Raw genomic sequence first — 26782 nt, 5'->3', positions numbered from 1 at the left:
TTTGTGTAACAAATTGCATTTCCTAGTGATGGTATTTTATAGCCCATGCCATGTACTGGGAAGCTGGAAACAAAGTCCACATGTGGGGAAATTGACAATAAATGTATTTGTGCCTTATTCTTGTGCTCTCTGTATTTACAACTTTCCCTTTTCATTCCAAATGAAACCTTCGCTTTATTCTTCAGGTCGTTCCGATCACGTGGATAACAAATTAATATATGTAATTAATATGTTTTAATACATTGGCAAAAATTAAAACCTTCTGTACGCAAAAAAATGTCTTCATTTCCCCATGTTCTGTCACCAATTACTTTTTCATACTACAGAGTACAGACCTGTGTAGGGTCTCATTTTTTGCCGGATGAGATGATGTTTTCATTGCTCCCATTTTACTTGTACGAGAGGTGATTTCAACTTAAAGTACAACTTTTTTACAAGCTATGGGTGGGTGTTGGGTGTTGCAGTATATGGCAGTTTTCCCGGGAGAGATCAGGCTGAATGCCAGGCCTCAGAGTCTCGCGCAGCCTTCCTGCAGTCATCGCAACTGATTGCCCCCCCAATGACCTCCCGGGGGACGATGGTTGACAGCACTGACCACAAGTGTTACCAGTGGGTGGTTGCTGCAATTTGCAGCAAAAACCCTCCCTGTGTGGAGAGGACATACACCCAGCCCGACACTGCGCCGTAATAGTATGGCACGCACCGGAAGGGGTTATACATTGTCCAAATGTCTCTATAAAGATTATACACAAGACAATATCAATCACATGACGGCCGTACTACGAGTTATGGGTCATCGCAGACCTCTGTATTCATGGTACCGGGACACCTGAGGGAAGGAAAGGAGGTTCTGTGAATTTTCAATCACATAAAATGCTACAAAAAGTATAAAGAGGGTAGAAATTCTTCCATGTTGTATTTCTCACAAGTCCAGTTTGTAGTACAGGCCGCCCCCGGGTTACATACAAGATAGGGTCTGTAGGTTTGTTCTTAAGTTGAATTTGTATGTAAGTCGGAATTGTATACTTTATCATTGTAACCTCAGCCAAAGTTTTTTTGGTCTCTGTGACAATTGGATTTTAAAAATGTTGGGTTGTCATAAGAACCAGGAATAACAATAAATCTTCATTACAGACGCCTGTGATACCTGTTACAGCTGATTATTGTAGCCTAAGGCTAAAGTACAATATATTATCAATATCCAGAGGTCTGTCTGTAACTAGGGGTCGTATGTAAGTCGGGTGTTCTTAAGTAGGGGACCGCCTGTATATGGACTTCTCACAATTTGTTGAGTTTTGAACTAGGTCTAAATTCTCCCTTGACCCTCGCTAATATTGGTATTAGATTGTATCCAATCCCAGAGATTACCTGGGGCAGCATCACAGATAGATCAGCGCAAAAATCCCACATAAAACACACACAATGCATTATAGCTCGATGGAGAGTTAGATACAAGTATTGTCCCCGGGGTGTAGAAACAAATTAGTGGAGATGAAAAGGATAGTCTACAAATACTTACCTCTGCTTTATATAAAGTCCTTGATATGGAAGGTTGTGGGAGATATTATATTCAGCACCTCCTTAGTTCCTGCTGTAACGTGTCCGTAAACCATAAAACCCGAGTCCTGCTGAATAGATACAGTATATAAAAGCCGGTTGTCTATTACAGCGACTCCCTCTTAGTAATAGGAGACTCATCATGTTATTATGTAATTACACGCGGACGACAGAGAAAAGAAAGTCCGGAACGTGAATATACAATAAGTATTGAAAGAAATTGTATCATCCACCAGACGCGGCACAATCCATTGTCTGAGATACGAGGAGGCGACCTCTCACCTCTCCACGGCAGCTTCACTATCTATTCCCGGCTCTCGCTTTCCGCAGAGCTTGTAATTAGTCCGGAATACCGGTTTATCCGATTCCTTGGGAATTACAGATATTATTCTCACATGGGACTCGTGTGTCAGCCGGGAACACACCCGGGTCCTCCCATACTTATAAAGGGCTGTGCCAACCTCTGCCAGTCCCAAATCTATCACAGAAGACAAAAGGAAAGTTCTGTAAGATGAGGGGCTGTGTGTTATCTCCTCTTCTGCTCCTCCTGCTATCCGCTCGCTTGGTCTTCTCAGGTAAGTTGTCCTTCATAGTGGAGATTCCATAGGTGAGAGCCGGAGTAGCTTCAGCTTTTCTCAGAATACTGGAGGCTTATGGTTACTGTGTGATTAAGGATTATATTGCAGGTTTATTTCATCTTAAAGGGAACCTGTCACCAGGGACCTCATTTTCACTAAAGACAGGATGCAGAATTCTATTAAAGCTGCAGTGCACATCTGTGTTTCTGCCTTTCTTGAGCATCACTATGTGATTGTGTGTTTTAACTTCTTACCTTGCACCCTGACAGAATCCTGTTCTGTGTCCCAGGGGTTGGGCTTTGGTTTGGATGCATTTGAAAAAACACACCATGTGACTTGTCTATGCTGCAAACTCCTCAGCTCTCAGCCCCCACCTCTGTGCTCCTGCACAGCTCCTCCCTCGCCCACTGATGTCACCAGGCTGTGAGCTCTGTCCCTGTGTGAGTGAAGGAGCAGGAGGGAGGAGATGTACAGGAGCATAAAGGTGGGGGCTAAGAGCTGATGAGTGAGCAGCTCAGACAAGTCACATGTTGTTTTTTGCATCCAAACCAAAGCCCAACCCCTGGGACTCAGAACAGGATTCTGTCAGGGTGCAAGGTAAGAAGTTAAAACACACTATTATATAGTAATGCAAATGCACAGAAGAGGCAGAAAACATCTTTGCGATCCGGTTGTAATGGGCTTCTGCAATCTGTCTTTAGTGAAAATGAGGTCCCAGGTGACAGGTTCCCTTTAAATGGGACTGGCTCCTCCAGTCGTCATCACTAAATACCCGGAAATACTGGGATACTGGTCACGATCCTGGAATCTGGGTCCAAATGAGCATCTCACAGGATGAGACACATCATGGCAGGTCTGTGGCCTATGGCTGCTTCCTGGCAGTGGTAAATACATAAGAATGACCACTTATCTAGAGAGTGGTAATAGTCTGCACCCATATCTTTCCTGCACCTGTGCACTGCCTATAGCCTGCACCCATATCTTTCCTGCACCTGTGCACTGCCTATAGCCTGCACCCATATCTATCCTGCACCTGCGCACTGCCTATAGCCTGCACCCATATCTTTCCTGCACCTGCGCACTGCCTATAGCCTGCACCCATATCTTTCCTGCACCTGTGCACTGCCTATAGCCTGCACCTGTTTCTATCCTGCACCTGCGCACTGCCTATAGCCTGCACCTGTTTCTATCCTGCACCTGCGCACTGCCTATAGCCTGCACCTGTTTCTATCCTGCACCTGTGCACTGCCGATAGCCTGCACCTGTTTCTATCCTGCACCTGTGCACTGCCTATAGCCTGCTCCCATTTCTATCCTGCACCTGTGCACTGCCTATAGCCTGCACCTGTTTCTATCCTGCACCTGTGCACTGCCTATAGCCTGCTCCCATTTCTATCCTGCACCTGTGCACTGCCTATGGCCTGCTCCCATTTCTATCCTGCACCTGTGCACTGCCTATGGCCTGCATCCATATCTATCCTGCACCTGCGCACTGCCTATAGGCTGCACCTGTTTCTATCCTGCACCTGCGCACTGCCTATAGCCTGCACCTGTTTCTATCCTGCACCTGCGCACTGCCTATAGCCTGCACCTATAGGTGAATCCTGGTATAGATGTGCTGCACCCCCGCAGTGCGACTGCCCGCTGCCTGATGTGAGGGGCCCAATCCCCATCATATGTGGGTACAATGTGCACCATGCATGATAAATGAGCCCAGTGAGTTTGGTACAAAGCCCATGCTGTGTCATTTTTTTGTCGTGACCTAGAGAGTCTCAGGGGTCAAATTCCCAAATCTCCGCTCATTCTACCCAGCAGCACATTGCCGGTTCTGGAGGCTTCAATCATTACTAAGAGCTGCTGTAATAACAGGACGGTCATGTGCGACCTAAAAAAGTACATGAAACCATCCTGGGAGGAGAAGTTACCACCATTTATAGTCCTGCTGGTGGTTGTAATAACCTGCCGCCAATATTACGGAATAATGTTCTGCATGGGAGGGCAATTCAAATCAAGGTGATCCCCAAATAGTCTCCCAGTAAATATATTGTTCCAGACAATAGGAGTAGAAATTGCTGCATTTACCCCGTTCTCCCAGTTGTCTATTATATATATATATATAGTTGTCTCCATACATCCTGAGTATATTTCTCTCCGGCACAGGCAGCCACTCGCACTTCTTCTACACAACTCTGACCAACAATTTATCATCCGATTTTCCATCGTATTATTCCGCGAGGACCCTGGATGACCTCCTCCTCCTCTGGTATGGCAGTGATGAGCGGGTGGTGGAGCGCAGATTTCCCTGGTTTAAGGGGGCTGCTAATTCATCTCTATTGGCAGAAAGCCTCACCGAATTCAACTATCAAGCGGAAATGCAAGAAACTCTAAATAACATCCAGAAATATCTAAATGTAACGGAGGGTAAGTGGCGAATCACTAGTGAGAGATGGAGAATGCACAACGTTCATGTATCAATAGGTCAGATGTAAGAGAAGGGGCCACATTTACTTACCCGTCCAGTGCCGATCCCCAAAAGTGCATTGTCCGACTGGAATGCACATCTGATTCACATAGATCGTGGGGCCAATATCCTGCATGTGTCGCTTCCCCGCTCAGGTCCCTGGAGTTCACCTTCTTCTTCCTGGTGCATGTAAGTGCATTGTCCATGTATAATGCGCTGTGCGGGGAGTCACTAAGATCCTGCACCCGATATCCTGCATGTGCCGCTTCCCCGCTCAGGTCCCTGGAGTTCACCTTCTTCTTTCTGGTGCATGTAAGTGCATTGTCCGTGTATAATGTGCTGTGCGGGGAGTCACTAAGATCCTGCGCCCGATATCCTGCATGTGTCGCTTCCCTGCTCAGGTCCCCGGAGTTCACCTTCCTCCTGGTGCATGTAAGTGCATTGTCCATGTATAATGCGCTGTGTGGGGAGTCACTAAGATCCTGCACCCGATATCCTGCATGTGTCGCTTCCCCGCTCAGGTCCCCGGAGTTCACCTTCTTCTTCCTGGTGCATGTAAGTGCATTGTCCATGTATAATGCGCTGTGCGGGGAGTCGCTAAGATCGTGCACCCGATATCCTGCATGTGTCACTTCCCCGCTCAGGTCCCCGGAGTTCACCTTCTTCTTCCTGGTGCATGTAAGTGCATTGTCCGTGTATAATGTGCTGTGCGGGGAGTCACTAAGATCCTGCACCCGATATCCTGCATGTGTCGCTTCCCCGCTCAGGTCCCCGGAGGTCACCTTCTTCTTCCTGGTGCATGTAAGTGCATTGTCCGTGTATAATGCGCTGTGCGGGGAGTCACTAAGATCCTGTGCCCGATATCCTGCATGTGTCACTTCCCCGCTCAGGTCCCTGGAGTTCGCCTTCTTCTTCCTGGTGCATGTAAGTGCATTGTCCGTGTATAATGCGCTGTGCGTGGAGTCACTAAGATCCTGCTCCCGATATCCTGCATGTGTCGCTTCCCCGCTCAGGTCCCTTGAGTTCACCTTCTTCCTGGTGCATGTAAGTGCATTGTCTGTGTATAATGTGCTGTGCGGGGAGTCACTAAGATCGTGCGTCCGATATCCTGCATGTGTCGCTTCCCCGCTCAGGTCCCCGGAGGTCACCTTCTTCTTCCTGGTGCATGTAAGTGCATTGTCCGTGTATAATGCGCTGTGCGGGGAGTCACTAAGATCCTGCACCCGATATCCTGCATGTGTCGCTTCCCCGCTCAGGTCCCCGGAGTTCACCTTCTTCTTCCTGGTGCATGTAAGTGCATTGTCCATGTATAATGCGCTGTGCGGGGAGTCACTAAGATCCTGCGTCCGATATCCTGCATGTGTCGCTTCCCCGCTCAGGTCCCCGGAGTTCACCTTCTTCTTCCTGGTGCATGTAAGTGCATTGTCCGTGTATAATGCGCTGTGCGGGGAGTCACTAAGATCCTGCACCCGATATCCTGCATGTGTCACTTCCCCGCTCAGGTCCCCGGAGGTCACCTTCTTCTTCCTGGTGCATGTAAGTGCATTGTCCATGTATAATGCACTGTGTGAGGAGTCACTAAGATCCTGCCCCTGATATCCTGCATGTGTCGCTTCCCCGCTCAGGTCCCCGGAGTTCACCTTCTTCCTGGTGCATGTAAGTGCATTGTCCGTGTATAATGCGCTGTGCGGGGAGTCACTAAGATCCTGCTCCCGATATCCTGCATGTGTCACTTCCCCGCTCAGGTCCCTGGAGTTCACCTTCTTCTTCCTGGTGCATGTAAGTGCATTGTCCATGTATAATGTGCTGTGCAGGGAGTCACTAAGATCCTGCTCCCGATATCCTGCATGTGTCGCTTCCCCGCTCAGGTCCCTGGAGTTCACCTTCTTCTTCCTGGTGCATGTAAGTGCATTGTCCGTGTATAATGCGCTGTGCGGGGAGTCACTAAGATCCTGCACCCGATATCCTGCATGTGTCGCTTCCCCGCTCAGGTACAATTGAATACAATTGAATTTTATCCAATTGTACTTGAAGAAGGGCTGATTAGCCCGAAACGCGTCTACTATGGAATAAAGCATTTTAACCCTCTTGAAGACCCTTGTCCGAATAGCGCAGTTCCAGCTCTCTTTTGGTTTTCTAAACCACCCCTTCTGTCTATTGGATCACTGGTTTAACTTAGGTTAAACACCAGCACGCTGAAGGGCAGCCTACGGATACTTTAAAAGCGCATTAACTTTATAATAAGGTGAGCACACCTCTAGGGGGGGGGTCACTTCCTACATACCCCCCCTATTTTCTGCGTGGTTCCATTGGATACCATACGTACCTCTTTCTCCTTATCCTCACAGTATCACACGAGGCGCCGTCCTCTTGTTTGCCTTTGTTTTGTTTTTTTCCCTACTTTTAGTATTCTTCCTGGTACAGCTCAGATCTCCATGTAGTGGCCAAGCCGAGGTACTACAGCTCAGATCTCCATGTAGTGGCCAAGCTGAGGTACTACAGCTCAGATCTCCATGTAGTGGCCAAGCCAAGGTACTACAGCTCAGATCTCCATGTAATGGCCAAGCCAAGGTACTACAGCTCAGATCTCCATGTAGTGGCCAAGCCGAGGTACTACAGCTCAGATCTCCATGTAGTGGCCAAGCTGAGGTACTACAGCTCAGATCTCCATGTAGTGGCCAAGCTGAGGTACTACAGCTCAGATCTCCATGTAATGGCCAAGCCAAGGTACTACAGCTCAGATCTCCATGTAGTGGCCAAGCCGAGGTACTACAGCTCAGATCTCCATGTAGTGGCCAAGCTGAGGTACTACAGCTCAGATCTCCATGTAATGGCCAAGCCAAGGTACTACAGCTCAGATCTCCATGTAGTGGCCAAGCCGAGGTACTACAGCTCAGGTTTTCAATAAAGAAGGAGATGAAGCCGACACTGACTAACTCTTCTTCTTCGCTGATGTTTGTCTTTCTCTGTTTCAAGGATACCAGGTTCTTCAGAACATAGAGGGATGTCTTCTCTCTGACAATGACTCGGTTGTTGTTATATGGAGTTATCGTTATAATGGGGAACCTCTTATGTCTTTGGACTGGGAGACAAGAAAATGGACAGCAGACGACCCGGCGTATGAAGACCTGGTGGAAGAGTTATATGGAAATTCAACTATGGATGAAAAAGAAAAGAATGTGACGCTAAATAATTGTATCCCGCACATCCGAGAGCTGCTGTCACTGGGGCGCTGCACCCTGGGCAGGAGAGGTACGGGCCGCAGCATCAAGTATCAGGGGGGTTACTATCTTTCCTTATTGTGTTGTAAGGTAATGGCCGTCGTGGGCATAAAGTTTACCAGGAAAAAAAATCATAAATTGTCCAAATGTAATTATAAAGTAGCAAAATAGAATATAATAATAATAATGATATGAAATATCACACCATAAAAATGACTGATTCCAGAATAAAGTTATTTTAAAAAAAAACACAAAAATGTAAAACCCAAAAACTGCGGTAGAATTTTTTCACCTTCCCACTAAAAAACCCAAATGTTGTAAAGATTACAATATTTAAAAAAAATACAGAGATGCCAGAAAAATAAGAAAATGATAGAAAATTTTCATTGAAAAAAAAAGTCAGAAAGTTTCCCTAAAAGCTACAGAAACCTCACAGGTCAGAGGACACAGAATGGGGATTAGAAGAAAAGTGATTGAGGATGATGGAAATAATATGAAGGCAGTTTACCGGCTCCCAAGCCAAACCTTACCAGGACTGTCCCGGAAGACGTCCATTAGGCGCCCCGTGTCCGGACAAGGAACGTTTAAGACGGAACTTTTAATTAATCAGATGATGTTTCATTCAATTGGTGTTAAGAGTTACATCTTGGACACTCCTTGTCCGGACACGGGGCGTCTAGTGGTCTCTTTCGACTGTTTTTTTGTAAATAGGGAATATGGGAACACGCTCAGATTTGGCAGCATCCACAAGTTGTGTCTTATATTCTTATGATTATAGATTATAGTTTCAATCTCTCTTTGGTCCAGGTTTCAGAACTGTCCATGATTGTTATTATTCCATAGTGGGACTTGTAACCGGACACATGGACATGAAGGGGAAGGAATATTAAATTGGTCATTGCCCTCTGCTAAAATAATTTCTCAGTTGAGGTGACAGTGAGGTGACAGTGGTGGTGGTGTCTATGTGCCCTTCTATAGAGGTGACAGTGAGGTGACAGTGGTGGTGGGGTCTATGTGCCCTTCTGTAGAGGTGACAGTGAGGTGACAGTGGTGGTGGTGGTAGGGGCTATGTGCTCTTCTGTAGAGGTGACAGTGAGGTGACAGTGGTGGTGGGGTCTATGTGCTCTTCTGTAGAGGTGACAGTGAGGTGACAGTGGTGGTGGGGTCTATGTGCCCTTCTATAGAGGTGACAGTGAGGTGACAGTGGTGGTGGTGGTGGGGTCTATGTGCTCTTCTGTAGAGGTGACAGTGAGGTGACAGTGGTGATGGTTGGGTCTATGTGCCCTTCTGTAGAGGTGACAGTGAGGTGACAGCGGTGGTGGTGGGGTCTATGTGCTCTTCTGTAGAGGTGACAGTGAGGTGACAGTGGTGGTGGTGGGGTCTATGTGCTCTTCTGTAGAGGTGACAGTGGTGGTGGGGTCTATGTGCCCTTCTGTAGAGGGGACAGTGAGGTGACAGTGGTGGTGGTGGTGGGGTCTATGTGGCCTTCTGTAGAGGTGACAGTGAGGTGACAGTAGTGGTGGTGGTGTCTATGTGCCCTTCTGTAGAGGTGACAATGAGGTGACAGCGGTGGTGGTGGTGGGGTCTATGTGCCCTTCTGTAGAGGTGACAGGGAGGTGACAGTGGTGGTGGGGTCTATGTGCCCTTCTGTAGAGATGACAGTGAGGTGACAGCGGTGGTGGTGGGGTCTATGTGCCCTTCTGTAGAGGTGACAGTGAGGTGACAGTGGTGGTGGTGGTGGGGTCTATGTGGCCTTCTGTAGAGGTGACAGTGAGGTGACAGTAGTGGTGGTGGTGTCTATGTGCCCTTCTGTAGAGGTGACAATGAGGTGACAGCGGTGGTGGTGGTGGGGTCTATGTGCCCTTCTGTAGAGGTGACAGTGGTGGTGGGGTCTATGTGCCCTTCTGTAGAGATGACAGTGAGGTGACAGCGGTGGTGGTTGTGGGGTCTATGTGCTCTTCTGTAGAGGTGACAGTGAGGTGACAGTGGTGGTGGGGTCTATGTGCCCTTCTGTAGAGGTGACAGTGAGGTGACAGTGGTGGTGGTGGTGGGGTCTATGTGGCCTTCTGTAGAGGTGACAGTGAGGTGACAGTAGTGGTGGTGGTGTCTATGTGCCCTTCTGTAGAGGTGACAATGAGGTGACAGCGGTGGTGGTGGTGGTGGGGTCTATGTGCCCTTCTGTAGAGGTGACAGTGAGGTGACAGTGGTGGTGGGGGGTCTATGTGCCCTTCTGTAGAGGTGACAGTGAGGTGACAGCGGTGGTGGTGGGGTCTATGTGCTCTTCTGTAGAGGGAACAGTGAGGTGACAGTGGTGGTGGGGTCTATGTGCCCTTCTGTAGAGGTGACAGTGAGGTGACAGTGGTGGTGGTGGTGTCTATGTGCCCTTCTGTAGAGGTGACAGTGAGGTGACAGCGGTGGTGGTGGGGTCTATGTGCCCTTCTGTAGAGGTGACAGTGAGGTGACAGCGGTGGTGGTGGTGTCTATGTGCCCTTCTGTAGAGGTGAGGTGACAGTGAGGTGACAGCGGTGGTGGTGGTGGGGTCTATGTGCCCTTCTGTAGAGGTGACAGTGAGGTGACAGTGGTGGTGGTGGTGGGGTCTATGTGCCCTTCTGTAGAGGTGACAGTGAGGTGACAGTGGTGGTGGGGTCTATGTGCCCTTCTGTAGAGGTGACAGTGAGGTGACAGCGGTGGTGGTGGGGTCTATGTGCTCTTCTGTAGAGGGAACAGTGAGGTGACAGTGGTGGTGGGGTCTATGTGCCCTTCTGTAGAGGTGACAGTGAGGTGACAGTGGTGGTGGTGGTGTCTATGTGCCCTTCTGTAGAGGTGACAGTGAGGTGACAGCGGTGGTGGTGGGGTCTATGTGCCCTTCTGTAGAGGTGACAGTGAGGTGACAGCGGTGGTGGTGGTGGGGTCTATGTGCCCTTCTGTAGAGGTGACAGTGAGGTGACAGTGGTGGTGGTGGGGTCTATGTGCTCTTCTGTAGAGGTGACAGTGAGGTGACAGTGGTGGTGGTGGGGTCTATGTGCTCTTCTGTAGAGGTGACAGTGAGGTGACAGTGGTGGTGGTGGGGTCTATGTGCTCTTCTGTAGAGGTGACAGTGAGGTGACAGTGGTGGTGGTGCAGTCTATGTGCCCTTCTGTAGAGGTGACAGTGAGGTGACAGCGGTGGTGGTGGGGTCTATGTGCCCTTCTGTAGAGGTGACAGTTAGGTGACAGCGGTGGTGGTGGTGGTGTCTATGTGCCCTTCTGTAGAGGTGACAGTGAGGTGACAGCGGTGGTGGTGGGGTCTATGTGCCCTTCTGTAGAGGTGACAGTGAGGTGACAGTGGTGGTGGTGGTGTCTATGTGCCCTTCTGTAGAGGTGACAGTGAGGTGACAGCGGTGGTGGTGGGGTCTATGTGCCCTTCTGTAGAGGTGACAGTGAGGTGACAGTGGTGGTGGTGGTGGGGTCTATGTGCCCTTCTGTAGAGGTGACAGTGAGGTGACAGTGGTGGTGGTTGGGTCTATGTGCCCTTCTGTAGAGGTGACAGTGAGGTGACAGCGGTGGTGGTGGTGGTGTCTATGTGCCCTTCTGTAGAGGTGACAGTGAGGTGACAGTGGTGGTGGTGGGGTCTATGTGCTCTTCTGTAGAGAGAACAGTGAGGTGACAGTGGTGGTGGTGCAGTCTATGTGCCCTTCTGTAGAGGTGACAGTGAGGTGACAGTGGTGATGGTTGGGTCTATGTGCTCTTCTGTAGAGGTGACAGTTAGGTGACAGCGGTGGTGGTGGTGGTGTCTATGTGCCCTTCTGTAGAGGTGACAGTGAGGTGACAGCGGTGGTGGTGGGGTCTATGTGCTTTTCTGTAGAGGGAACAGTAAGGTGACAGTGGTGGTGGTGGTGTCTATGTGCCCTTCTGTAGAGGTGACAGTGAGATGACAGTGGTGGTGGTGTGGTCTTTGTGCCCTTCTGTAGAGATGACAGTGAGGTGACAGCGGTGGTGGTGGTGGGATCTATGTGCCCTTCTGTAGAGGTGACAGTGAGGTGACAGTGGTGGTGTCTATGTGCCCTTCTGTAGAGGTGACAGTGAGGTGACAGCAATGGTGGTGGTGTCTATGTGCCCTTCTGTAGAGGTGACAGTAAGGTGACAGCGTTGGGGGTGGGGTCTGTGTGCCCTTCTGTAGAGGTGACAGTGAGGTGACAGTGGTGGTGGGGTCTATGTGCCCTTCTGTAGAGGTGACAGTGAGGTGACAGTGGTGGTGGTGGTGGTGTCTATGTGCCCTTCTGTAGAGGTGACAGTGAGGTGACAGTGGTGGTGGTGGGGTCTATGTGCCCATCTGTAAAGGTGACAGTGAGGAGACAGTGGTGGTGGTGGTGTCTATGTGCCCTTCTGTAGAGGTGACAGTGAGGTGACAGTGGTGGTGTCTATGTGCCCTTCTGTAGAGGTGAGAATGAGGTGACAGCGGTGGTGGTGGTGGGGTCTATGTGCCCTTCTGTAGAGGTGACAATGAGGTGACAGCGGTGGTGGTGGTGGGGTCTATGTGCCCTTCTGTAGAGGTGACAGTGAGGTGACAGTGGTGGTGGTGGTGGGGTCTATGTGCCCTTCTGTAGAGGTGACAGTGAGGTGACAGCGGTGGTGGTGGTGTCTATGTGCCCTTCTGTAGAGGTGACAGTGAGGTGACAGTGGTGGTGGTGTGGTCTATGTGCTCTTCTGTAGAGGGAACAGTGAGGTGACAGTGGTGGTGGTTGGGTCTATGTGCCCTTCTGTAGAGGTGACAGTGAGGTGACAGCGGTGGTGGAGGTGGTGTCTATGTGCCCTTCTGTAGAGATGACAGTGAGGTGACAGTGGTGGTGGTTGGGTCTATGTGCCCTTCTGTAGAGGTGACAGTTAGGTGACAGCGGTGGTGGTGGTGGTGTCTATGTGCCCTTCTGTAGAGGTGACAGTGAGGTGACAGCGGTGGTGGTGGGGTCTATGTGCTTTTCTGTAGAGGGAACAGTGAGGTGACAGTGGTGGTGGTGGGGTCTTTGTGCCCTTCTGTAGAGATGACAGTGAGGTGACAGCGGTGGTGGTGGTGGGGTCTATGTGCCCTTCTGTAGAGGTGACAGTGAGGTGACAGTGGTGGTGTCTATGTGCCCTTCTGTAGAGGTGACAGTGAGGTGACAGCAATGGTGGTGGTGTCTATGTGCCCTTCTGTAGAGGTGACAGTAAGGTGACAGCAATGGTGGTGGTGTGGTCTATGTGCCCTTCTGTAGAGGTGACAGTGAGGTGACAGTGGTGGTGGGGTCTATGTGCCCTTCTGTAGAGGTGACAGTGAGGTGACAGTGGTGGTGGTGGTGGTGGTGGTGTCTATGTGCCCTTCTGTAGAGGTGACAGTGAGGTGACAGTGGTGGTGGTGGGGTCTATGTGCCCTTCTGTAGAGGTGACAGTGAGGTGACAGTGGTGGTGGGGTCTATGTGCCCTTCTGTAGAGGTGACAGTGAGGTGACAGCGGTGGTGGTGGTGGGGTCTATGTGCCCTTCTGTAGAGGTGACAATGAGGTGACAGCGGTGGTGGTGGTGGGGTCCATGTGCCCTTCTGTAGAGGTGACAGTGAGGTGACAGTGGTGGTGGTGGTGGTGTCTATGTGCCCTTCTGTAGAGGTGACAGTGAGGTGACAGCGGTGGTGGTGGTGGGGTCCATGTGCTCTTCTGTAGAGGTGACAGTGAGGTGACAGTGGTGGTGGTGGTGGGGTCTATGTGCCCTTCTGTAGAGGTGACAGTGAGGTGACAGTGGTGGTGGTGGTGGTGTCTATGTGCCCTTCTGTAGAGGGAACAGTGAGGTGACAGTGGTGGTGGTGTCTATGTGCCCTTCTGTAGAGGTGACAGTGAGGTGACAGTGGTGGTGGTGGTGTCTATGTGCCCTTCTGTAGAGGTGACAGTGAGGTGACAGTGGTGGTGGTGGGGTCTATGTGCCCTTCTGTAGAGGTGACAGTGAGGTGACAGCGGTGGTGTCTACGTGCTCTTCTGTAGAGATGACAGTGAGGTGACAGTGGTGGTGGTTGGGTCTATGTGCCCTTCTGTAGAGGTGACAGTGAGGTGACAGCGGTGGTGGTGGTGGTGGTGGTGTCTATGTGCCCTTCTGTAGAGGTGACAGTGAGGTGACAGTGGTGGTGGTGGGGTCTATGTGCCCTTCTGTAGAGGTGACAGTGAGGTGACAGTGGTGGTGGGGTCTATGTGCCCTTCTGTAGAGGTGACAGTGAGGTGACAGTGGTGGTGGTGGTGGTGGTGTCTATGTGCCCTTCTGTAGAGGTGACAGTGAGGTGACAGTGGTGGTGGTGGGGTCTATGTGCCCTTCTGTAAAGGTGACAGTGAGGAGACAGTGGTGGTGGTGGTGTCTATGTGCCCTTCTGTAGAGGTGACAGTGAGGTGACAGCGGTGGTGGTGGTGGGGTCTATGTGCCCTTCTGTAGAGGTGACAATGAGGTGACAGCGGTGGTGGTGGTGGGGTCCATGTGCCCTTCTGTAGAGGTGACAGTGAGGTGACAGTGGTGGTGGTGGTGGTGTCTATGTGCCCTTCTGTAGAGGTGACAGTGAGGTGACAGCGGTGGTGGTGGTGGGGTCCATGTGCCCTTCTGTAGAGGTGACAGTGAGGTGACAGTGGTGGTGGTGGTGGGGTCTATGTGCCCTTCTGTAGAGGTGACAGTGAGGTGACAGCGGTGGTGGTGGTGGTGTCTATGTGCCCTTCTGTAGAGGTGACAGTGAGGTGACAGTGGTGGTGGTGGTGGTGTCTATGTGCCCTTCTGTAGAGGTGACAGTGAGGTGACAGTGGTGGTGGTGTCTATGTGCCCTTCTGTAGAGGTGACAGTGAGGTGACAGTGGTGGTGGTGGTGTCTATGTGCCCTTCTGTAGAGGTGACAGTGAGGTGACAGTGGTGGTGGTGGGGTCTATGTGCCCTTCTGTAGAGGTGACAGTGAGGTGACAGCGGTGGTGTCTACGTGCTCTTCTGTAGAGATGACAGTGAGGTGACAGTGGTGGTGGTTGGGTCTATGTGCCCTTCTGTAGAGGTGACAGTGAGGTGACAGCGGTGGTGGTGGTGGTGGTGGTGTCTATGTGCCCTTCTGTAGAGGTGACAGTGAGGTGACAGTGGTGGTGGTGGGGTCTATGTGCTCTTCTGTAGAGGGAACAGTGAGGTGACAGTGGTGGTGGTGGGGTCTATGTGCCCTTCTGTAGAGGTGACAGTGAGGTGACAGTGGTGATGGTTGGGTCTATGTGCCCTTCTGTAGAGATGACAGTGAGGTGACAGCGGTGGTGGTGGTGGTGTCTATGTGCCCTTCTGTAGAGGTGACAGTGAGGTGACAGTGGTGGTGGTTGGGTCTATGTGCCCTTCTGTAGAGGTGAAAGTGAGGTGACAGCGGTGGTGGTGGTGGTGTCTCTGTGCCCTTCTGTAGAGGTGACAGTGAGGTGACAGCGGTGGTGGTGGGGTCTATGTGCTCTTCTGTAGAGGGAACAGTGAGGTGACAGTGGTGGTGGTGTCTATGTGCCCTTCTGTAGAGGTGACAGTGAGGTGACAGTGGTGGTGGTGGTGTCTATGTGCCCTTCTGTAGAGGTGACAGTGGTGGTGGTGGTGGGGTCTACGTGCCCTTCTGTAGAGGTGACAGTGGTGGTGGGGTCTATGTGCCCTTCTGTAGATGTGACAGTGGTGGTGGTGGTGGGGTCTATGTGCTCTTCTGTAGAGGGAACAGTGAGGTGACAGTGGTGGTGGGGTCTATGTGCCCTTCTGTAGAGGTGACAGTGAAGTAACAGTGGTGGTGGTGGTGGTGGGGTCTATGTGCTCTTCTGTAGAGGGAACAGTGAGGTGACAGTGGTGGTGGTGTCTATGTGCCCTTCTGTAGAGGTGACAGTGAGGTGACAGTGGTGGTGGTGGTGTCTATGTGCCCTTCTGTAGAAGTGACAGTGGTGGTGGTGGTGGGGTCTACGTGCCCTTCTGTAGAGGTGACAGTGGTGGTGGGGTCTATGTGCCCTTCTGTAGATGTGACAGTGGTGGTGGTGGTGGGGTCTATGTGCTCTTCTGTAGAGGGAACAGTGAGGTGACAGTGGTGGTGGGGTCTATGTGCCCTTCTGTAGAGGTGACAGTGAGGTGACAGTGGTGGTGGTGGTGGTGGGGTCTATGTGCCCTTCTGTAGAGGTGACAGTGAGGTGACAGCGGTGGTGGTGGTGGGGTCTATGTGCTCTTCTGTAGAGGTGACAGTGAGGTGACAGTGGTGGTGGTGGTGGGGTCTATGTGCTCTTCTGTAGAGGTGACAGTGAGGTGACAGTGGTGGTGGTGTCTATGTGCCCTTCTGTAGAGGGAACAGTGAGGTGACAGTGGTGGTGGTGTCTATGTGCCCTTCTGTAGAGGTGACAGTGAGGTGACAGTGGTGGTGGTGGTGTCTATGTGCCCTTCTGTAGAGGTGACAGTGAGGTGACAGTGGTGGTGGTGGGGTCTATGTGCCCTTCTGTAGAGGTGACAATGAGGTGACAGCGGTGGTGTCTACGTGCTCTTCTGTAGAGATGACAGTGAGGTGACAGTGGTGGTGGTTGGGTCTATGTGCCCTTCTGTAGAGGTGACAGTGAGGTGACAGCGGTGGTGGTGGTGGTGGTGGTGTCTATGTGCCCTTCTGTAGAGGTGACAGTGAGGTGACAGTGGTGGTGGTGGTGGTGTCTATGTGGCCTTCTGTAGAGGTGACAGTGAGGTGACAGTAGTGGTGGTGGTGTCTATGTGCCCTTCTGTAGAGGTGACAATGAGGTGACAGTGGTGGTGGTGTCTATGTGGCCTTCTGTAGAGGTGACAGTGAGGTGACAGTGGTGGTGGTGTCTATGTGGCCTTCTGTAGAGGTGACAGTGAGGTGACAGTGGTGGTGGGGTCTATGTGCCCTTCTGTAGAGGTGACAGTGAGGTGACAGTGGTGGTGGTGTCTATGTGCTCTTCTGTAGAGGTGACAATGAGGTGACAGCGGTGGTGGTGGTGGGGTCTATGTGCCATTCTGTAGAGGTGACAGTGAGGTGACAGTGGTGGTGGTGTCTATGTGGCCTTCTGTAGAGGTGACAGTGAGGTGACAGTGGTGGTGGTGTCTATGTGCTCTTCTGTAGAGGTGACAGTGAGGTGACAGTGAGGTGACAGTGGTGATGTCTATGTGCCCTTCTGTAGAGGTGACAGTGAGGTGACAGTGGTGGTGTCTATGTGCCCTTCTGTAGAGGTGACAGTGAGGTGACAGCGTTGGTGGTGGGGTCTATGTGCCCTTCTGTAGAGGTGACAGTGAGGTGACAGTGGTGGTGGGGTCTATGTGCCCTTCTGTAGAGGTGACAGTGAGGTGACAGTGGTGGTGGTGGTGGTGTCTATGTGCCCTTCTGTAGAGGTGACAGTGAGGTGACAGTGGTGGTGGTGGGGTCTATGTGCCCTTCTGTAAAGATGTCAGTGAGGAGACAGTGGTGATGGTGGTGTCTATGTGCCCTTCTGTAGAGGTGACAGTGAGGTGACAGCGGTGGTGGTGGTGGGGTCTATGTGCCCTTCTGTAGAGGTGACAATGAGGTGACAGCGGTGGTGGTGGTGGGGTCCATGTGCCCTTCTGTAGAGGTGACAGTGAGGTGACAGTGGTGGTGGTGGTGGTGTCTATGTGCCCTTCTGTAGAGGTGACAGTGAGGTGACAGCGGTGGTGGTGGTGGGGTCCATGTGCCCTTCTGTAGAGGTGACAGTGAGGTGACAGTGGTGGTGGTGGTGGGGTCTATGTGCCCTTCTGTAGAGGTGACAGTGAGGTGACAGTGGTGGTGGTGGTGGTGTCTATGTGCCCTTCTGTAGAGGGAACAGTGAGGTGACAGTGGTGGTGGTGTCTATGTGCCCTTCTGTAGAGGTGACAGTGAGGTGACAGTGGTGGTGGTGGTGTCTATGTGCCCTTCTGTAGAGGTGACAGTGAGGTGACAGTGGTGGTGGTGGGGTCTATGTGCCCTTCTGTAGAGGTGACAGTGAGGTGACAGCGGTGGTGTCTACGTGCTCTTCTGTAGAGATGACAGTGAGGTGACAGTGGTGGTGTTTGGGTCTATGTGCCCTTCTGTAGAGGTGACAGTGAGGTGACAGCGGTGGTGGTGGTGGTGGTGGTGTCTATGTGCCCTTCTGTAGAGGTGACAGTGAGGTGACAGTGGTGGTGGTGGTGTCTATGTGCCCTTCTGTAGAGGTGACAGTGAGGTGACAGCGATGGTGGTGGGGTCTATGTGCCCTTCTGTAGAGGTGACAGTGAGGTGACAGCGGTGGTGGTTGTGGGGTCTATGTGCCCTTCTGTAGAGGTGACAGTGAGGTGACAGTGGTGGTGGTTGGGTCTATGTGCCCTTCTGTAGAGGTGACAGTGAGGTGACAGCGGTGGTGGTGGTGGTGTCTATGTGCCCTTCTGTAGAGGTGACAGTGAGGTGACAGTGGTGGTGGTGGGGTCTATGTGCTCTTCTGTAGAGAGAACAGTGAGGTGACAGTGGTGGTGGTGCAGTCTATGTGCCCTTCTGTAGAGGTGACAGTGAGGTGACAGTGGTGATGGTTGGGTCTATGTGCTCTTCTGTAGAGGTGACAGTTAGGTGACAGCGGTGGTGGTGGTGGTGTCTATGTGCCCTTCTGTAGAGGTGACAGTGAGGTGACAGCGGTGGTGGTGGGGTCTATGTGCTTTTCTGTAGAGGGAACAGTAAGGTGACAGTGGTGGTGGTGGTGTCTATGTGCCCTTCTGTAGAGGTGACAGTGAGATGACAGTGGTGGTGGTGGGGTCTTTGTGCCCTTCTGTAGAGATGACAGTGAGGTGACAGCGGTGGTGGTGGTGGGATCTATGTGCCCTTCTGTAGAGGTGACAGTGAGGTGACAGTGGTGGTGTCTATGTGCCCTTCTGTAGAGGTGACAGTGAGGTGACAGCAATGGTGGTGGTGTCTATGTGCCCTTCTGTAGAGGTGACAGTAAGGTGACAGCGTTGGGGGTGGGGTCTATGTGCCCTTCTGTAGAGGTGACAGTGAGGTGACAGTGGTGGTGGGGTCTATGTGCCCTTCTGTAGAGGTGACAGTGAGGTGACAGTGGTGGTATCTATGTGCCCTTCTGTAGAGGTGACAGTGAGGTGACAGTGGTGGTGGTGGGGTCTATGTGCCCTTCTGTAAAGGTGACAGTGAGGAGACAGTGGTGGTGGTGGTGTCTATGTGCCCTTCTGTAGAGGTGACAGTGAGGTGACAGTGGTGGTGTCTATGTGCCCTTCTGTAGAGGTGACAGCGGTGGTGGTGGTGGGGTCTATGTGCCCTTCTGTAGAGGTGACAATGAGGTGACAGCGGTGGTGGTGGTGGGGTCTATGTGCCCTTCTGTAGAGGTGACAGTGAGGTGACAGTGGTGGTGGTGGTGGTGTCTATGTGCCCTTCTGTAGAGGTGACAGTGAGGTGACAGTGGTGGTGGTGTGGTCTATGTGCTCTTCTGTAGAGGGAACAGTGAGGTGACAGTGGTGGTGGTTGGGTCTATGTGCCCTTCTGTAGAGGTGACAGTGAGGTGACAGCGGTGGTGGTGGTGGTGTCTATGTGCCCTTCTGTAGAGATGACAGTGAGGTGACAGTGGTGGTGGTTGGGTCTATGTGCCCTTCTGTAGAGGTGACAGTTAGGTGACAGCGGTGGTGGTGGTGGTGTCTATGTGCCCTTCTGTAGAGGTGACAGTGAGGTGACAGCGGTGGTGGTGGGGTCTATGTGCTTTTCTGTAGAGGGAACAGTGAGGTGACAGTGGTGGTGGTGGTGTCTATGTGCCCTTCTGTAGAGGTGACAGTGAGATGACAGTGGTGGTGGTGGGGTCTTTGTGCCCTTCTGTAGAGATGACAGTGAGGTGACAGCGGTGGTGGTGGTGGGGTCTATGTGCCCTTCTGTAGAGGTGACAGTGAGGTGACAGTGGTGGTGTCTATGTGCCCTTCTGTAGAGGTGACAGTGAGGTGACAGCAATGGTGGTGGTGTCTATGTGCCCTTCTGTAGAGGTGACAGTAAGGTGACAGCGTTGGTGGTGGGGTCTATGTGCCCTTCTGTAGAGGTGACAGTGAGGTGACAGTGGTGGTGGGGTCTATGTGCCCTTCTGTAGAGGTGACAGTGAGGTGACAGTGGTGGTGGTGGTGGTGGTGGTGTCTATGTGCCCTTCTGTAGAGGTGACAGTGAGGTGACAGTGGTGGTGGTGGGGTCTATGTGCCCTTCTGTAAAGGTGACAGTGAGGAGACAGTGGTGGTGGTGGTGTCTATGTGCCCTTCTGTAGAGGTGACAGTGAGGTGACAGCGGTGGTGGTGGTGGGGTCTATGTGCCCTTCTGTAGAGGTGACAATGAGGTGACAGCGGTGGTGGTGGTGGGGTCCATGTGCCCTTCTGTAGAGGTGACAGTGAGGTGACAGTGGTGGTGGTGTCTATGTGCCCTTCTGTAGAGGTGACAGTGAGGTGACAGCGGTGGTGGTGGTGGGGTCCATGTGCCCTTCTGTAGAGGTGACAGTGAGGTGACAGTGGTGGTGGGGTCTATGTGCCCTTCTGTAGAGGTGACAGTGAGGTGACAGTGGTGGTGGTGGTGGTGTCTATGTGCCCTTCTGTAGAGGGAACAGTGAGGTGACAGTGGTGGTGGTGTCTATGTGCCCTTCTGTAGAGGTGACAGTGAGGTGACAGTGGTGGTGGTGGTGTCTATGTGCCCTTCTGTAGAGGTGACAGTGAGGTGACAGTGGTGGTGGTGGGGTCTATGTGCCCTTCTGTAGAGGTGACAGTGAGGTGACAGCGGTGGTGTCTACGTGCTCTTCTGTAGAGATGACAGTGAGGTGACAGTGGTGGTGGTTGGGTCTATGTGCCCTTCTGTAGAGGTGACAGTGAGGTGACAGCGGTGGTGGTGGTGGTGGTGGTGTCTATGTGCCCTTCTGTAGAGGTGACAGTGAGGTGACAGTGGTGGTGGTGGGGTCTATGTGCCCTTCTGTAGAGGTGACAGTGAGGTGACAGTGGTGGTGGGGTCTATGTGCCCTTCTGTAGAGGTGACAGTGAGGTGACAGTGGTGGTGGTGGTGGTGGTGGTGTCTATGTGCCCTTCTGTAGAGGTGACAGTGAGGTGACAGTGGTGGTGGTGGGGTCTATGTGCCCTTCTGTAAAGGTGACAGTGAGGAGACAGTGGTGGTGGTGGTGTCTATGTGCCCTTCTGTAGAGGTGACAGTGAGGTGACAGCGGTGGTGGTGGTGGGGTCTATGTGCCCTTCTGTAGAGGTGACAATGAGGTGACAGCGGTGGTGGTGGTGGGGTCCATGTGCCCTTCTGTAGAGGTGACAGTGAGGTGACAGTGGTGGTGGTGGTGGTGTCTATGTGCCCTTCTGTAGAGGTGACAGTGAGGTGACAGCGGTGGTGGTGGTGGGATCCAGGTGCCCTTCTGTAGAGGTGACAGTGAGGTGACAGTGGTGGTGGTGGTGGGGTCTATGTGCCCTTCTGTAGAGGTGACAGTGAGGTGACAGCGGTGGTGGTGGTGGTGTCTATGTGCCCTTCTGTAGAGGTGACAGTGAGGTGACAGTGGTGGTGGTGGTGTCTATGTGCCCTTCTGTAGAGGGAACAGTGAGGTGACAGTGGTGGTGGTGTCTATGTGCCCTTCTGTAGAGGTGACAGTGAGGTGACAGTGGTGGTGGTGGTGTCTATGTGCCCTTCTGTAGAGGTGACAGTGAGGTGACAGTGGTGGTGGTGGGGTCTATGTGCCCTTCTGTAGAGGTGACAATGAGGTGACAGCGGTGGTGTCTACGTGCTCTTCTGTAGAGATGACAGTGAGGTGACAGTGGTGGTGGTTGGGTCTATGTGCCCTTCTGTAGAGGTGACAGTGAGGTGACAGCGGTGGTGGTGGTGGTGGTGGTGTCTATGTGCCCTTCTGTAGAGGTGACAGTGAGGTGACAGTGGTGGTGGTGGGGTCTATGTGCTCTTCTGTAGAGGGAACAGTGAGGTGACAGTGGTGGTGGTGGGGTCTATGTGCCCTTCTGTAGAGGTGACAGTGAGGTGACAGTGGTGATGGTTGTGTCTATGTACCCTTCTGTAGAGATGACAGTGAGGTGACAGCGGTGGTGGTGGTGGTGTCTATGTGCCCTTCTGTAGAGGTGACAGTGAGGTGACAGTGGTGGTGGTTGGGTCTATGTGCCCTTCTGTAGAGGTGAAAGTGAGGTGACAGCGGTGGTGGTGGTGGTGTCTCTGTGCCCTTTTGTAGAGGTGACAGTGAGGTGACAGTGGTGGTGGTGGGGTCTATGTGCTCTTCTGTAGAGGGAACAGTGAGGTGACAGTGGTGGTGGTGTCTATGTGCCCTTCTGTAGAGGTGACAGTGAGGTGACAGTGGTGGTGGTGGTGGGGTCTACGTGCCCTTCTGTAGAGGAGACAGTGGTGGTGGTGGTGGGGTCTACGTGCCCTTCTGTAGAGGTGACAGTGGTGGTGGGGTCTATGTGCCCTTCTGTAGATGTGACAGTGGTGGTGGTGGTGGGGTCTATGTGCTCTTCTGTAGAGGGAACAGTGAGGTGACAGTGGTGGTGGGGTCTATGTGCCCTTCTGTAGAGGTGACAGTGAGGTAACAGTGGTGGTGGTGGTGGTGGGGTCTATGTGGTCTTCTGTAGAGGGAACAGTGAGGTGACAGTGGTGGTGGTGTCTATGTGCCCTTCTGTAGAGGTGACAGTGAGGTGACAGTGGTGGTGGTGGTGTCTATGTGCCCTTCTGTAGAGGTGACAGTGGTGGTGGTGGTGGGGTCTACGTGCCCTTCTGTAGAGGTGACAGTGGTGGTGGGGTCTATGTGCCCTTCTGTAGATGTGACAGTGGTGGTGGTGGTGGGGTCTATGTGCTCTTCTGTAGAGGGAACAGTGAGGTGACAGTGGTGGTGGGGTCTATGTGCCCTTCTGTAGAGGTGACAGTGAGGTGACAGTGGTGGTGGTGGTGGTGGGGTCTATGTGCCCTTCTGTAGAGGTGACAGTGAGGTGACAGCGGTGGTGGTGGTGGTGTCTATGTGCTCTTCTGTAGAGGTGACAGTGAGGTGACAGTGGTGGTGGTGGTGGGGTCTATGTGCTCTTCTGTAGAGGTGACAGTGAGGTGACAGTGGTGGTGGTGTCTATGTGCTCTTCTGTAGAGGTGACAGTGAGGTGACAGTGGTGGTGGTGGTGGTGTCTATGTGGCCTTCTGTAGAGGTGACAGTGAGGTGACAGTAGTGGTGGTGGTGTCTATGTGCCCTTCTGTAGAGGTGACAATGAGGTGACAGTGGTGGTGGTGTCTATGTGCCCTTCTGTAGAGGTGACAGTGAGGTGACAGTGGTGGTGGTGTCTATGTGCTCTTCTGTAGAGGTGACAATGAGGTGACAGCGGTGGTGGTGGTGGGGTCTATGTGCCCTTCTGTAGAGGTGACAGTGAGGTGACAGTGGTGGTGGTGTCTATGTGGCCTTCTGTAGAGGTGACAGTGAGGTGACAGTGGTGGTGGTGTCTATGTGCTCTTCTGTAGAGGTGACAGTGAGGTGACAGTGGTGATGTCTATGTGCCCTTCTGTAGAGGTGACAGTGAGGTGACAGTGGTGGTGTCTATGTGCCCTTCTGTAGAGGTGACAGTGATGTGACAGTGGTGGTGTCTATGTGCCCTTCTGTAGAGGTGACAGTGAGGTGACAGTGGTGGGGTCTATGTGCCCTTCTGTAGAGGTGACAGTGAGGTGACAGTGGTGGGGTCTATGTGCCCTTCTGTAGAGGTGACAGTGAGGTGACAGTGGTGGTGGTGGTGTCTATGTGTCCTTCTGTAGTGGTGACAGTGAGGTGACAGTGGTGGTGGTGGTGTCTATGTGCCCTTCTGTAGAGGTGACAGTGAGGTGACAGTGGTGGGGTCTATGTGCCCTTCTGTAGAGGTGACAGTGAGGTGACAGTGGTGGTGGTGGTGTCTATGTGTCCTTCTGTAGAGGTGACAGTGAGGTGACAGTGGTGGTGGTGTCCATGTGGCCTTCTGTAGTGGTGACATTGAGGTGACAGTGGTGGTGGTGTCTATGTGCCCTTCTGTAGAGGTGACAGTGAGGTGACAGTGGTGGTGGTGGTGTCTATGTGTCCTTCTGTAGAGGTGACAGTGAGGTGACAGTGGTGGTGGTGTCCATGTGGCCTTCTGTAGTGGTGACATTGAGGTGACAGTGGTGGTGATGTCTATGTGCCCTTCTGTAGAGGTGACAGTGGTGGGGTCTAAGTGGCCTTCTGTAGAAGATTGTACAATTAATGTCTAGGCATCAAGATTTCTTCTTCCCACTCTGAGGCCTCATGCACAGTATTTTAGGGACATTTGTTTTTGGTGGCTACACGTCCACGTTTATTTCTTTGGTCTCATACTTAGCAGCGATTCTTTGCTGCTCTGTTTTTGAGCCGACTGCCCAAGATGAGAAACTCAGAGCAGGTCCTCACAAAGTCTTTTCTATTGTCTTCAGGGGGCCTCACGCTAATGACACACAGGACACTAACGAGAGACCACGGTCTGGAATCTGCATTGTTAGTTGCACATACCCTATAGATGTGGATATCATTTTCCATCCTTCTCCATTTCCTTAATGAAGGCTTCTGGACTTCAGCACTTGCTGAACTGTTCTACTGCTTCCTGGTATAAAGACCTAGATGAAGGCAAGGTGGCGTCTAACTAAGGACTCATTGTGGCTCTCATCTCTACAGATTATAAGAGTTTCATAAAATAGCCTAATTGCAGAATATTAAGTACAGAATACACATTTTTGGTGCCCGTTTTCCAATCCATCGAACTTTAAAACCTTAAAAAGACCTGTAAATCCAACGTGATAGAACGTAAAGAGAGAACAAGATACAGGCCCGCGGTGAGAGCAGCAGGAAGACTTCTGGACATTGATAAGCAAGATTTCTTGTCTTTGTAACCAAGAATAATCTTCACTTTCCTCCATCACCAAACCCTCAGCCCCTCATTTGTAAAATCTGTGATCGACTTACCACCAAAATGTTTAAAAAATATGTTGAGCCTAATACCATAAAGATAATTTTCATACAATGTATTCCCTGTAACAAATGATATTAATGCAATGTCTCGTGTCTTTCATCCTATTAGAAGCTCCGGTTGTCAAAGTCTCACTGATTCTTAGTGACGATGTTGGGGTTCGCCTCTCATGCCGAGCCTATGGACATTACCCCAAGGACATCTTCATGATGTGGTACAAGAACGGAGAAGAGATCCCGGAGGAGATGATGGAGAGGGTGACCCTGCCCCTCCCTGATATAACGTATCTGACCTCATTAACTCTAAACATTTCGCCTGCGACTGCGGATGTTTATACCTGTGAGGTCGGACACATCAGTGTCCCCGAGAATTTGACACTGAATTGGAGTAAGTGGAATATTGCTGTTATAAGGTGACACGATTAGATAATGGTTGGACAGGAATTACACTGCTGCCCACACCCCGTCCTCTCCACGTATCTCCGACATGATCATCCAATACCGTCCCACACGCAATCTCCGATCCTCAGAAGACGTCCTGCTTCATTCTACTAGTATCCATTATTCACACCAAGTCCAAGACTTCTATGTGCTTCCCCAATATTCTGGGACTTTCTACCAAAACGTTCTGTGAAGAGATGAGTTTGTGTGTGTGTGTGGGGGGGGGGGTGTTGCGTGTAGGACTCCCACCTATATGGTATAGAGCAGTGGTGGCGAACCTATGGCACGGGTGCCAGAAGTGGCACTCAGGCCATCACCCAGCACAAAGGTCACCATTCAGGACTCAAGACCTGAATCAAGGAGGTGTGGACAGAGGTGGATTATTATTGTAGCCCCTTCTCCAGACCTGTGATTCAAACTATTAAGGGGACTTTAGAGGGAAACTACTATAATAATACAATTTTCTCCTCCTTTCTCCTGTATTGGTGTCCTCGGGGCACCAATATGTTTAAAATCTGTTACTTTAAATTGGCCTTTGTGAAAAATATATGGCTTTTGCTTGTAGTTTCGGCACTCGGTTCCTAAATGGTTCGCCATCACTGGTAAAGAGGATCCTTACTATGGATATATTATGAATATTTTTGGCCAGATTTTCTATGTTTTATCATACACTTATTGAATGCACAATAGTAATGTCCCATAAGCGGGGACTGAAGGACTGAAGGACTGAAGGACAGACTCTACGGCCTTTCCTTATCACTTCTTTTTTTGTACGCGTAGGAGAAATCTTTGACACGATTGTGAAACTTTTTGTGTTTTTCTCTGCAGGATTTTCAGATGATAATGAATATCTCAGCGCCGCTCCTTCTGTTCCAGAAATGGGGGTAGTGATCGCCATCTGCCTGGCCGTCATCCTGGTCGTATCCCTCATAGTGTTTGGATTCATATCCTTCGCAAAGAGCAGACAACATTGACACGGAGATCGAGTGAAGACTCGTGGAGGAAGATGATAGAACAAGTCCCGACATCACTGAAGCTCATGATCACTCCACCAAACTGAACTTTCCTGTTGTGCAGGAGATCCGGGGAAGCCTAAGGGATCGTTCATGTGTTACAGAAAACTTCCTGAACCTCAGTTCTTGTGACATTTACCCTTGTGGATGTTGTAATGGATCAGCGCTGTATATGGCGGCCAAGCTGCCAGCCGGCTCTGCCTAATCCCTTATTAGAGCAAATTCCTATCTAGCGAACCAAACACGGCAAAGTTTGAGTCAATAAAGGTTGGTTACAGAATATTTGTCAAGCGATTCTCCCAGGTGTGTGACTCATGTAGGGTCCGAGCACATCCACTAGGACTTATACAGAAGTTACCAGATGTTACTACACAGCACAAAGCTGATCATAGGGGTCCCACACATGGAAGCTCTGCCATTGGCTCGCTGCAGGCTCAGTCACCCTTATAGGGGTATTCCCATGAAGATAAGATTCTTAAACATAATCAGGATAACAAAATAACACACTCTCTAATTTATTTTTTAACAAATATGCAGCATTTCACATATATAATTCCAACCTGTCTCTATCAGTCCTGGTGTTTACAATTGACCAGGGTCGGG

The 26782-nt window shown here is 51.4% G+C and overlaps 1 protein-coding gene across 2 annotated transcripts; it reads left to right on the top strand.

Moving 5' to 3' along the window:
• The first annotated feature begins 1914 nt into the window (after positions 1–1914).
• LOC140077568 (zinc-alpha-2-glycoprotein-like) lies at positions 1915–26463 on the top strand. 2 transcript variants are annotated; one of them, XM_072124838.1, is made up of 5 exons: positions 1915–2132; positions 4295–4555; positions 7572–7847; positions 24838–25113; positions 25995–26463. In XM_072124838.1, the coding sequence occupies exons 1-5, from the start codon at positions 2069–2071 to the stop codon at positions 26138–26140; spliced, it is 1023 nt and encodes a 340-aa protein (XP_071980939.1). In that variant the 5' UTR covers positions 1915–2068; the 3' UTR covers positions 26141–26463. The 2 variants fall into 2 exon arrangements, with proteins under 2 accessions (XP_071980939.1, XP_071980940.1); XM_072124839.1 differs by lacking the exon at positions 1915–2132 and adding an exon at positions 2928–3055.
• Positions 26464–26782: the final 319 nt, after the last annotated feature.

This window comes from Engystomops pustulosus, chromosome 9, assembly GCF_040894005.1.
Source record: "Engystomops pustulosus chromosome 9, aEngPut4.maternal, whole genome shotgun sequence".
NCBI lineage: Eukaryota > Metazoa > Chordata > Amphibia > Anura > Leptodactylidae > Engystomops > Engystomops pustulosus.
The sequence above is the reverse complement of the archived record's forward strand: the minus strand, read 5'-3'. Positions and strand labels throughout refer to the sequence as shown.

Coding starts and splice junctions, on each gene's coding strand:
- LOC140077568 (XM_072124838.1), top strand. CDS start 2,069: ATGAGGGGCTGTGTGTTATCTCCTCTTCTGCTCCTCCTGCTATCCGCT. Junction 4,556..7,571: donor ATATCTAAATGTAACGGAGG/GTAAGTGGCGAA, acceptor CTCTGTTTCAAG/GATACCAGGTTCTTCAGAAC. Junction 7,848..24,837: donor CTGCACCCTGGGCAGGAGAG/GTACGGGCCGCA, acceptor TCATCCTATTAG/AAGCTCCGGTTGTCAAAGTC.